The sequence below is a fragment of the Pseudoliparis swirei genome, chromosome 5, assembly GCF_029220125.1.
Source record: "Pseudoliparis swirei isolate HS2019 ecotype Mariana Trench chromosome 5, NWPU_hadal_v1, whole genome shotgun sequence".
NCBI lineage: Eukaryota > Metazoa > Chordata > Actinopteri > Perciformes > Liparidae > Pseudoliparis > Pseudoliparis swirei.
In genome coordinates, this window is record NC_079392.1 from 23,765,649 (window position 1) to 23,778,472 (window position 12,824).

Below are 12,824 nucleotides of genomic sequence, written 5' to 3' on the forward strand. Positions count from 1 at the left end.
ACACTAGTAGATTATTCCAACCCGAAGGGCAAAACCAATAAACAAGACATTCATTTACCATTCGTTTTCTTTTGCATGTGTCTCTATCTCCCGTCAACACGTGTCCAGCTCTCTCATCTCTCAACGTCTTCCTCCCCTCCCGCCCCTTCTCCCTCAGCTGTTCCATGCCCCCGGCCCCGCTGGGATTGATACAATATTTTCCGTCCTCAATTAGCAGAGAGCCTCTGTTGACTAATTCCAACTGTTTTTGCACCTGAGAGAGAGAGAGAGGGGGGAGCTGGGAGTTGGGGCTGGAAAAAACTGAGTGGGGGTGGAGGTGAGGGGCCGGGGTGCAGCGGGCAGAGCCGTCGGGGTGTCACGGCCGCCGCCCTGAACGCTGTGTAAGCTTTTGCATCAGATTGGACTTTTTGTAACTCAAGGTTCTCTTCAAATTGTCAAGACGAGTTCGAGGACCGCCATTTTCAATTCAATCCGGTTCATTTTATACAGCCCAATATCAAGAATGTGCCTCAGAGGGCTTTTCAATCTGTACACATACGACATCCTTGACCTTTGACCTCACATCGGATCAGGAAAAACTCCCAAAAATATTTGAAATAAACCTTTCACGGGGAAAAAAGGGAAGAACCCTTCAGGAGAGCAACAGAGGAGGATCCCTCTCCCCGGATGGACGGAAGCAATGGATGCCATCCCAAATAAATGAGAATCAAACATAATATAGGCTGTAAATATGTCAGCTGTTATTACCTAAATATGGATTAGGATGCATAACTTCACCCAGCACTATATTCAGAGTCATATTTCCTGAAGTTATGTCTCCCCTATAACTCTTCTGTTTCACATTAACGAACGTTAGCTAGCAAACGAAACCCGTTGGGGATGTGTCGTGGTTGACGTGGTGATATTCAAACTTAAACGGTCATTTATATCGTACTAGGTTTTTTAAAATGTATTTACTGTGTAGATTTAGATGCAACAAAGCTTTATAAATTTCCAAAAATGTAAGGTCATTTAACCATTTTGCAGTACCGCTGCGGCCCACTAGAAGGCACACTGAGGTCCCCTACCCAGTGGTTGAGAATATCTGAGATGGAACCAAATATTTCAGCATCGTCCTAAACAAAAAATGTCTCCTGTGTCAGACGAATGGCGACGTCGCCCTCTGCGATCCCTTCTCCTTTCATTAAATATGCACAACTTCCTGCTTGACCCGCCGCTCTCATCTACGGCGTGCCCACCGTATCGGTATCAAGAACCCGTCTGGGTCAGGAGGCTCGAAGTCCGATTGAAAGCCTCCTCCACGTGACGCCAGTAACGGTAGCCTCACACACAGAAACAGTGAGTGAGACCTCAAAACGGCCTTAAACCAGATCTGCCCCCATTGTGAGGCGCAACCACAGACCCGACCACACGGTCTATACACGACCGCTGGTTTGCCTGCACACACACACACACACACACAAACCCTTCCCTGTGTGTGTGTGTGTGTGTGTGGTTGAGCAGATAGAATCGTTCTTTCCACCAAAGGAAATGAGCGGTTGATGGCTAAAATGTATGAGGACATTATATTTTGAGGGGACTGCCCTTTTTTTTTTGCTAACGCAACCACCAACGCATTAACAGTGACATGAGTATGGCAAGAAAAAGCACGACTGTCACGGATCCTCAGCCTTCACTTTTGCTACACACCTCGTGTTGCCACCGCTCTTCCTGCGTGACCACCGAGGTGTCAAATTCATGCAACGTTTCGGGAGTGATATATATTATGGTAGCTTTATAGTAGCTGACAACCACCCCGAGAGAGAATAATGTTCCCCAACTTTTGGGAAGCCCCGCTGGCAATAATTCATCTCTCAACTTGAATTTCTTACCAGTGTGTGTGGTTTCTAAAAATTATTCTGCCAGGTGACTAATCCCGACAGGTGAACAAATGTCATCCCGGAGTTTATTGAAAACAGTGGCAACAGACTTGGCCGGCCTCCGTTAGCCGGACGCAGCAGCTGCTCCGGGCCCCCGGTAGCCGTATGGAAAAACTCTGACTCACCCACACTTGTATAAAAAAAAAAGGCATTAACGAGAAGAAAAAAATACATAAATATTACAGTCAAAAGGCTTAAGCGTCTCTCAGGGTTATATCCAGCCCAGTCAGCCAGTCAGTCAGCCGGTGACTAATGGAGAGGGAGGTCAGATGGTGACCAGAGTCGTCTCATCTGACCTGGTCAAGCATCTGAAAGACGCCCATTGATGGACGCGCCGGAGAGGCTCAGCCTCTTCTCAGGTGTCCCCTGAAGCACATGTTTAGGCACAGGCTACGGAACAACCTATGCGGCTTTATGCGGAACGCGGAATATTGAATAATTGTCGCACAGAGGCACGACCGTGGGGCGCTGCCTCCTAACAGCAAATAGCCAATAAATAGCTTAGGTTGCATGATGCTATTTAAAAAATGCAACTTTTAAGTCTCATTATTTATGACAAAAACATACTATGAACCGGTGTGTGTGTGTGTGTGTGTCCGTGGAGGAATGTGTTTCCGTTTCCACCTGCTACTCACAATTGATGCACTTTCGTCACAGTTTTGACAAGTTGATCCCCGGTGAAACTGAAGCTTTTCTTTTCTTTTTTTTTCCACGCCCAGTTTGCGTGGCCAACTGATGCTCAATGTCTCTCCTCGAGTCAAAGCTTTTCTCGTGCCAGCTGTCCCGGGAGGAGTCTAAATCCACACTGGGGTATTCTCTTCTTAGCAACGCGCCTCTCGTGCTCAAAACACAACACAAATAGCTCGGCGGGGCGATGGAACCGCAGGATATCCCTATGAACTTCTATAAAAAGGTGGACAGATAAGAGAGTCCGGCCATATAGAAATAAAAGTAAGCACGTCACAGGGCATCCTGCCCTCTCGGTGACACTCGACACACACACACACACACACACACACACACACACACACGACTTAGATGCACTTACTGTCTGCGTAGTTTTTCCGCCGTGTGCCGTCCACTTTGCCCGTTTTGTCAACGCAGAGGAAGAACTTGTTGGCGGAGTAAAGGCGCCGCAGTCGGACGTCGCCCTCCAGGTGATTGTAACTGCGAGTGTGCCTCTCCAACGTCCACGAGCAGTTGATGCCGCTCGTCAGCAACTGAAGGGCCTCGTGTCCGACCCCGGGGGGACAGGCCCCCGTGGCGGTGCCGGCGGTGACCAGCAGCAAGGTGAAGCATGCCAGGCGAACGGAGGCGGCGCTGGGTGAGGAGAGAGGTCGCCCGGCGGCGGCGGCGGCGTTGGCGGTGGTTCTGATGGTGGTGGTGGTGGTGCCGAGGGCAGGTTCAGGACAGAGGTGAGCTACGGACGGCGTCCATCTGCACATGGTGGGTCAGACTCCCAAGGTGCACCATGTGGAAGCTGTAGGCATGCTGGTGATGGTGGAGGTGGTGGTGGTGGGAGTCCTGAAGAGAGATCCTCCAGGATCCTCTGGATCCACTGGCCTTCCTGCAGCTACACGCTGTCTCCGGTGGTCATCTCCGGTCTGGGTTCTGGCCGTCCGGTCCTCTCATGAAGAGTTTTGTGGATCCACCTTAAAAAAGTTCCTCTTCGGCGTCGGTCCTCGTTTCTCCTCCTCGGACTGAGGTCCCCGTACCGCGGATAAAAGTCCTGGGCTGTTTGAAGATGCGCATGTGTGTGTTTGTCTGCGTGTGTGTGTGTGTGGATGTGTGTATTTATCAAGTGTGTGTGTGTGTGTGCACCTTGCGATGCTCTCTCTACTCTCTCCAGCTGAATAGGAACAAGGTGCCTGTCTGAGCTGCTGACCCGTGGCTGAGAGGGAGTTGAATGAGGAGGGTTGGTGACTGACTGAGTGTGTGTGAGAGTGTGTGTGTGTGAGTGTGTGTGCGAGTGTGTGATACTGGGAGAAAGGGAGAGAGAAAGAGAGGGAGTGAGCGAGTATGGGAGGGAGAGAGCCGGTGAGAGAGAGAGAGTGAAAGAGAGAGATTGGCAGTGAGTGAGTGTGTGCGTGTGTGTGTGTGTGTGTGTCAGTGAGTGAGCGGCAGCCAGCGAGTGTGTGTCAGCTGCAGCACGGGGCAGCGGAGCAGCAAGTGAACGGCCTCACGCTCGGCTGTGTGCAGTCAGTCAGTCAGTCCTCTCCTCTGGGGAGGCACCGGCCGAGTCGTCCTGCATTTTATCCTGGGCAGGGCCAGCATCTGGGGAGGGGGGGGGGAGAGAGGGTGGGTGGGGGTGTGGGCGGGGCGGGGCCTGGGTACTCATTCATAACCATTTTCAAATAAACGAGAAAGCCCTCGCATCGAGCACCGTCCCCTTTTCCTCTATTCCTCTCTCTCTCTCTCTCTCTCTTCGAGAAGTTTATCCTGTGAGAAAACAAGTCATTTGCTTTTCACCTGATGATTTTTATGATCTTCTTCTTCTTCTTCTTCGTCACGGACACCTGGAAAGACTTACATCCGCTCTCCTCCACCCCAGAGCCTCTGCCGTCTCCCCTTGATCTGAACAGTGAAGCCTTTTTCTTCTTCTTCTTGCAACACGGTCAAATCACCTCCATTACTGTCCAGTGAACCAGCTCGAGAAAAAAAAACCTCTTTTTTTCATTCATTTTTTTCACACCTTCGCTCTCTTTTTTTCCCCCTTCTTCCTTCTGGCCACATGTGGCAAATTAAGGGAGCCTTTTTTCATGCTGCTGCTGCCGCTGCTGATTTAAATCATCAAACACAGAGCAGGTTGCCGGAGTGTCGGCGGAGTTAGTCCAGATGAAGCCTTGAGAGACTTTCTGATCACCTGCGTTACTCTTTCACTGGAACACCTTCTCTGATCTTTGCCAGGTCAGTTTGGGGGAACAGGGCGGAAATGAAGAACACCTTTTTTTTTGTGACTTCACACACTCGTGTCTGATTTTAACAAGCCGCGTAATGAACCTGATTAGGGCAATAAAGCTCAGTCGGGTTGACCGCGATGAATCTTTATGTTGGGCATTGCTGATTGTGCATTATTGATATGTAATGACGTTTTTTGTTATCCTATATGACTAGAATTTTTGGGGAAATAAAGGAGAAGAGTAATGTCACTATGCGATAAATATAAGAAGCTGCAATATAAACAGTGTTCGTATTAAAAGTCCCATGAGCGCCGTAAGCAAATTTCACATAGTGGCCAAACGGTGGAATTACAACGTCAGTGTCTGTCACATGATGCTGGACCTGTTCCCATGGGAACACGATTATTGTTCCTCTGTAAATTAACACCCAGTACGAACACTTATTTAAATATCCTAAAAGTTGTAAAAATGCACTAAGAGTTGTTTCTTTCCATCGTTCATGTGAATGAGACCTAAATAAATAAATAAATTATGCAACCAGTTGGTCCTGTCCAAGAAATACTCTGCACATAACCCCTGTAAAAAAAACACGCACACACAATAAAGCAACAACATATAATCTGATTTGTGTGCATATGAATTAAACCAGATCTAATATTTAAAGTCGGGAGCTTTAGAAGTGCTGGTGGGCTGATTTGGTTTCATTTGTTTTTACCTCTTTTTTTTTAATAAGCTAAGCTAACTGCCTGCTGGCTCCAGAAAACCAGATGGTGGCAAGAGGAAGAGTTCCTTTGTTTGTTTCATTATTTATTTGACGAGGATGGAGCGTACAGTACACAAACACATGCACAACAGACACATGCACAACAAACACATGCACAACAAACACATGCACAACAGACACATGCACAACAAACACATGCACAACAAACACATGCACAACAAATACATGCACAACAAATATATGCACAACAAACACATACACAACAAATACATACACAACAAACACATGCACAACAAACACATGCACAACAAACACATACACAACAAACACATGCACAACAAGCACATACACAACAAACACATGCACAACAAGCACATGCACAACAAATACATACATAACAAATATATGCACAACAAACACATACACAACAAACACATGCACAACAAATACATACACAACAAATACATGCATGATAAATACAAACACAATAACTACATATACAATAAATACATGCACAATAAATACAAACACAATAAATACAAACACAATAACTACATATAAAATAAATACATGCACAATAAATACAAACACAATAAATACAAACACAATAAATACATACACAATAAATACATGCACGATACGAGCGTCCAGTTCACTTTTTCCGGATCACATGCAGTTTGTGGCGCTTGAAGTACACACTACTACTACACACTATCACAAACTGTGGGCGGATATACGCGGACGGAAGCGACAACCATTACATTTGAAATAAATGCATTTCCCTAAAATGTACAAACTATCCCCTTTTTACAATTTCAAAGCGAGAGAAGCGGAGAGAGAAAGAGAAGATGCAGAAGCTTTCAAGTGGCAATTCCCTCCTCTTTCTTTTTTCCTTCTTCTTTAATAAGAGTCCCTGTTTCAATTAGCAGCCGGCAGCCCGAGGCCGCGCTTGTCCGGCGCTGGAGGTGTGTGTGAGGAGTGTGCGCTCGAGAGAGGGCGACAGTCGCTTCTCACTCCCCAGCTTGTTAACGGCCCCCCCCCCCCCCCCCCACCACAGACCTGCTGTCCCGCTTGCCCCTTTTTAAACCTTCCCATCGTAAAAGAAATATCTCCTAACCCCCTCCCCTCTCACCCCCCATTCCTGTCTACCTGCCAGTATGTTCTGCTTCTCTTATTTTCCGGTGCCCACCGGCCTCTCCTCATCAAAGCTATACTTTCGGCACAGATCTACGTGGTTCCCTACGTCAAAAAAGAAGAAGAAGAAAATCAGTCTTTCACCCTCAATGAATCCACGCTGCCGTGTCTGTTCACTTCCTCTCTCCTCTCTTTATCCCCTCTCTCTCTCGTCCTCTCGTCTCGTGTCCTCGGAAGTCTGCCGTCTTTGGTGGAAGAGATTATCGAGAACGTGTTCTCAGTTAAGCGATGTAGGAACTGGTTTCCCCGTCTTCAACAAGTACAACAACATGGAGATGGTTTTCGGGAGGACATCTGAGTGTTTGCAGGCTTGGCTCGCCATTGGTTGTTTTTTCTCTCTCTCTCTCTCTTTCATCACTTTAATAGTATTCGCTAACAGATTTATTTGAAGCATTTGGGCAACAGTCGCCTTTTACTTCACGATTGAAAAAAAAAAAAATTTGAAAACAATAACGGCACTCTGGAACTCTGGGTAAACGAGTCGGTTGGAAATTGAGAAGAAGTAATTATGCAATTCAAGTCAAATCTACGCGTTACATCACGAGCTGCCGCTTCCTTCTCTTCCCTCGTTGATGCAAAGTGAAATGATGCTTCCAGCTAATAGTCCCAACACACTCCACATGTCGATTATAAACTCTAAATAAAAGAGTACAGGAAGCCCCCAGGAAGTTCCAGTTGCCCCCCCCCCCCCCCCCCCAGTAATTAAAATCATACAATCACTTCGATGTAACGTCTCAAACATCTTCCGTCTTCCGTGCTCCCTGAGGTCAACAACAAAGTTCGGGTCCCATGCGAGTGTCAGATGTGGCAGCAGATTGCTCCTCGGTGTCTTGGAAGCAAATGTTTGGGCCATGAGCTCAATGCGAGCAGAATGTGTTCCTGTGTTGAGCGTCACGGCCGTATCTCTCGCCGCCGTATGGCGTTCCTTTGATGTGAAGGGGGGAGGATGTGACGTTTTTAAGGGTTAGGCCATTGCAACTCTGTGACGTGTGATGATGGATTGGATTCATGCCCAGTTCACGATTCATAATCAAGTCCCTGAGTAACTTTTTTTATTTACGTGGATCGGAAACGGGTCCGAGAAAAATGGAGGGAAAAAAACATGAACGCTATATAGCAGCTATGTCCCAAAAAGGACATTCCCATAAGATGGCACGGCATTGTCGATTACCTTTAAAGGGAAAGTATGTTCTCCTGGATTCACTTTCATTTTGTTGTAAATACATTTTTAATAAGGAGGACGTATGCGTGGTCAGGCGGGTAAAACAAACACTCGTGTCATTTAAAGAACTTAACCCAAAGCATGATGTGTTTACTAAATATTATAATACAATACATTTAATAAAAATGTTTTTTACTTCATCTCACATAACATCAATAACCACGTGTTTAAAATGACAGTAATCCAGGAAAAAAAAAATACTTTCCCCTCTAAAAGTAGTTGAAAGTTCAGTTTAGTTGTGTGGGAATGGACGTATGGGTGGTCAGGCAGATAAAAGAAACACCTTTTGGGACCTTTGTAATTTAAATAACTTCACCCAAAACATGATGTGTTTACTAAATAATATTAAGATGTTATATAAAATATATTTTTTGTAACTTTATCTCACAAAACATCAACAACCAGGTGTTTAAAATGACTGTAATCCAGGAAAAAAAATACTTTTCCTTCTAAAAATAGTTGAATGTGTAGTTTAGTTGTATGGGAATGTAATGTAGTAGGAAACCGGGTACAGTGGTAGTTGGAGCTGAATGCTAACACAAGCTAAGTATTTAGCCTGTTGACATGCTAACATTAGGCTAATTAACACTGATCGTCATTATATTAAAGCACAAAAACCAAAGTATTGCACAAATTCTCAATTTGCCACGACGACGGTGCCGCAGTGAGATCCCCGTGGAGACGTCCGAGGGCCGGTCAGGCGGTCAAAGCCATTAGGCCTCATCCTCTGAGGACCATGACGTTTTTTAGCTCAATCCATCACGTAGTTGAAGAGATATTTTGGTCCGGACTTGTGTGGCGGGGTGCCCCCCTCCCCCCCCCCCCCCCCCGAGCTGAGAACACCGCTCTGTGAGCCAGGCACCCACGGAGGATGTTCTCAAGTGGAGGAACCTAATCTCTCCCAGCAGGAATCCAAGCGGCTCTGTAAGTGTATGAATAGAGATAATATCTCTATAATGAGGCCGGTTTTGTACCATCAAAGTCTTCAAAAGGGTCTGAAACCCGACCTCCCTCCTCGCGCTGACAATCCCTCAGTAATAGCTCCCTATTATTAATTGTGTTGCCTCGCCGCTAAACTCTTTGTCTCTCTTCTTCTCCCTCTTGCTGTTGCAGTCGTGTTTTAGCTCACCCGTGACCTCGTGCTTTTTAAGAGCGCCGACGCTCTGCCAGTTTGTAGAGGAGGGGGGGGGGGGAGGGTTATAAATGAAACAGTCTCCATACAACAATCTACTTTCTACTGCACTGGCGTGAGGACGCTATCTCGCTCGTATCATTTCGCTGGCAGTAAATCCTCCATCATAATTTTTAGCGATTGCGCAATCCCAACGCGACAACCCCCGCGTCGTCGTGTCAGACACACACACACACACACGGGTCTGCTGCGATTGGCCGACAGACATCCGGTTTAAACGACCGGACCACCCTCTACGACGCGTCCCCCTTTGCACGTCCTCCTCTGTGACCATTGTCTATTGTCAGGGGGCATTACGATAAGTGGCTTGTCTATCTGATGCCGTGGTGGAGAGTTCTGAGAGATCCAGCCCTCCCAGTTCTCCCAGCAAGCAGAGATCCAACTGTCTGATAGTGTTTGATGAGGGGGGGCGGGGGGGGGGGGAGAGAGACTCTTCAGTGGTGGCTTAGCATCCCCACATTGCTAATCTGATGTATCAGCAGAAAGTAACAGAGGGCACGCGGACAGGAACAGGACGCGGAAGGCGGGGGGGGGTTAGCACTTTGCTGACTCAGCATTTCTTCACTCTCCCCAATGCCAGTTTCGTCCGATCGTTGAGGTCGACGCGCCGTCGTCGACGTAATTCTTTCAAATGATTCTTTTTGTCTCTGCGTGACGCGTCTGAAGACATTTTAAGGGACTCTCCCATTGAATCCGTCCTCGGTGAGAGCCGTGCGAGTCAACAGGAGGCAGAAGGAACCGTTCCGGTGTCTCGTCTTCCCTGCAATGGGCACAAAGTGGTGCGATGCGATGAGCACACTGTTCAGAATCAATGCTCGAGTCAGCGCTCTGGAAGTTTACAGTAGGATGTAAAAGAAAGGGAAAAAAACATGAAAAAGGAGCTAATGGGCTGAAAGTGTCAGCTTGATCCCAGAGGTGTGATTTATAAAAGTACCCCCCCCGACCCCCAAAAAAAGAAAAAAGTTTAAGAGAGTTTTCAAATTCAGCTGTGAATATGACCCCTCAGGTGTCACACATGTGGAGTCTCACGTGAAGAGTTCCTTGAGAAGCAGCTTTTTCCACAGGTCACTAATTCCATGTAAGTGGTGCGCACACACACACACACACACACATGAACACAGGCTTTTACCAACACAAGCATCTCACGGAGAAGTATCTCCATCAAAAAAAAGAAAGAAGCAGCCCTCTCTCTCTCTCTCTCCATCTGTTAAACAAATAGGGAGCCCCTACAAAGGTGTGCAAAAGAATCCACATGATCAAAGTGTGTGAGAATGGCAGCCTTGTCCCGGCCCGGCCATTATCAGGCCCCATGAATGCCTGTCTTCTCCTCTTTTGTCGGGCCGAAGGCATTGACAGTCACTCACCCGGCAATGACTGTCACACCGGCGCAAAGAGCCGGCCGCCGACAGGGGCCGGCCACATCAAACGAGGCTGTCAAGGGGCCCCCCGCTCGTGAACCGTGGCAACAAACACCTCCTGATCCTCACCTACATCTCGGCGGCAGACACCCACCGCTGTGCTCTCAGCCCGCCGCCTCCGCTGAGAAAAGATGTACTGCCTGGACCCCCCCCCCCTCCACCCCCCCACCCCTCTCTCTCTCTCTACTGTCAAGTAGTGCTTGTGTTAACCTCCAGCCTGCCGAGACACAAAGGGCCGCTAAAGTGTTTAAGAATGCTTTATGGATGCATGACGGGGGGAGGCCGACGCCGCTGGGGGTCAGAAAGTGTGTAGAGAGGATGTGAATGAGATACATTCAGTTTTACGTTCAATTTGGGAAGCTGGAGTCACGCTCGATTTAAACTCAAAAGACAAAGAAGACAGTGCTTTCAAAAAAGAAGAAGAAGAAGAAGGCTTTAATAGGTACTTTGGTAAAGTCAGCATGCGTGCATGTGTGTGTATGTGTGTGTGTGTGTGTGTGTGTGCACACGACCCCGCTTCAGATTACATGTCCGTTTTACAACCGTATGAGTTTAAAAAAAAATCATATTTGTTGTAGTTCTAGGGCGGCCATACTTGTTTTTGTTTCTGTAACCATGTAGTTTTTTTCTGGAAGAAAAAAAAGTTTTTTAATAAATAAATAAAAAACGCAATGAAGCATTCATGGGAATAAATGGAGCCTCGTACAAGTATTTTTCCTTAATTGTGAAGTCTTGCAATTCCTTACCGTGCTTTAGTGTCAATTTCTGTGCTTTGTCAATAACTTTATCAATACATTTACTAATAACGTGATCAATCCTGTTGAAGGTGGACACTCTATACAGACACAAACTAAACCTGCAACCAGTCTCATCACATCACCTCCGGCGCTGCCCGTTACACAATTGTTTTTACACATCTGCTACTTTTGAAATGCATTCATGTATTTTATTGTATTATATTCAAAGGTATGCATATTATTGTGTTGTATTGATAACATCAGGTTTTTTAATTTTCATAACCTGCCATGGGTGTAAAGATGAAAAGCTAAGACTGGCACGTGTACATTCAGGTAGAATCTGATAAATTCATTAATGTGCTGCATCCTAGGTTAGTAAAAAAATAAATACAAATAAAATACTCAACTTTCCCTGCTGGATATTACATTTTTATGTCTAAAGAAGGAGTCTATGTAGAAAGCGTAAGTCAATTATGTGTGCTGGCTTTTATTTTCTTGTATAACTAACCGGTACAACTAACCGGTACACGTGAGCGTGATCATATCTGTTCTGTTCTCGACTAATCTATAATCTATATCAATGAAAGTTGCATAACCAAAACATCTCTGAGAATCCTATATTCAAACTGAGTGTAATAAAACACATGAATATAAACTTTGTCAAATTATGACACAAACATGGTGCTTGTATAGGACACTGGTTTCACCTTGGTCTCCTGTTTGACCTCTAGTCCTACTTTGTTTGACTTTGATGAGACTGCCACCTGCAGGCCAAACAGAATTCCCTGTCTATTGCAATCAATTAGTTCATTTTGGCCAAAGAAAAAAGAAAGAATAAAAAGAAGAAGATGAATATACAGCAACAAATAAGTGCAGTTCTGTCTTTAAATATAGAGAAAGAGAGTTTCTGTAACATAACGTGGATGATAATTAAAACGTGTTTTCTAATCATTGTTAACCCTTGAAATACATCTTAAAAATGTCCTCAATCCACAAGATAAAAAACAAAAAAGCCCCAAAAGTACCTGGCTGTAAACAAGATGCCGGTTGTCTCACAAACATAATTTCATAGAAGCAAACAGGTGGAAGGGAAGCTTTTTTCTTCTTCTTGCTTATAACAAAATGTCTAATAGCAGAATTATTAATATTTGTTTTATATACTTTTTTAATAAAACTTTTCATGCTGTTTTGAGGAATTGTATGTATAAATGTAGAGAATGTAGTTATAAAAACCTTGGCTGACCAAGCACTGAGTGATACCAGGTATTTGTCTTGTTTCTGGAAGCAATGGAACAGGTGTTTGTATGTTTTTTAATCCCGAGTGACTTTTTGGCTGCAATGGCCGGACTGGTGTCCTCATATTGTATTGTATTTTATATATTGTTGTTGTATTTGTGGATTGTTGTTTTATGGACCCATGAGTCTGGAATAAAGATATATATATATATATATATAATTTGAAACAATACAAATAACTTATTTTTTAAATTTAGTATAAGTTGGAAAATGTGACTTGAT

General features: G+C 45.4%; 1 protein-coding gene across 1 annotated transcript in view; it reads right to left on the reverse strand.

Annotated features, from left to right (window-relative positions):
• The window catches only part of fgf22 (fibroblast growth factor 22), a 28,286-nt gene extending 24,662 nt beyond the window's left edge, over positions 1 to 3,624 (reverse strand). Inside the window, exon 1 of the mRNA XM_056415062.1 lies at positions 2,968 to 3,624. Within this exon, the coding sequence (XP_056271037.1) occupies positions 2,968 to 3,364 (397 nt within the window). The 5' untranslated portion in view covers positions 3,365 to 3,624. The remainder of the gene's footprint in view (positions 1 to 2,967) is intronic.
• Between the last annotated feature and the right edge of the window lie 9,200 nt (positions 3,625 to 12,824).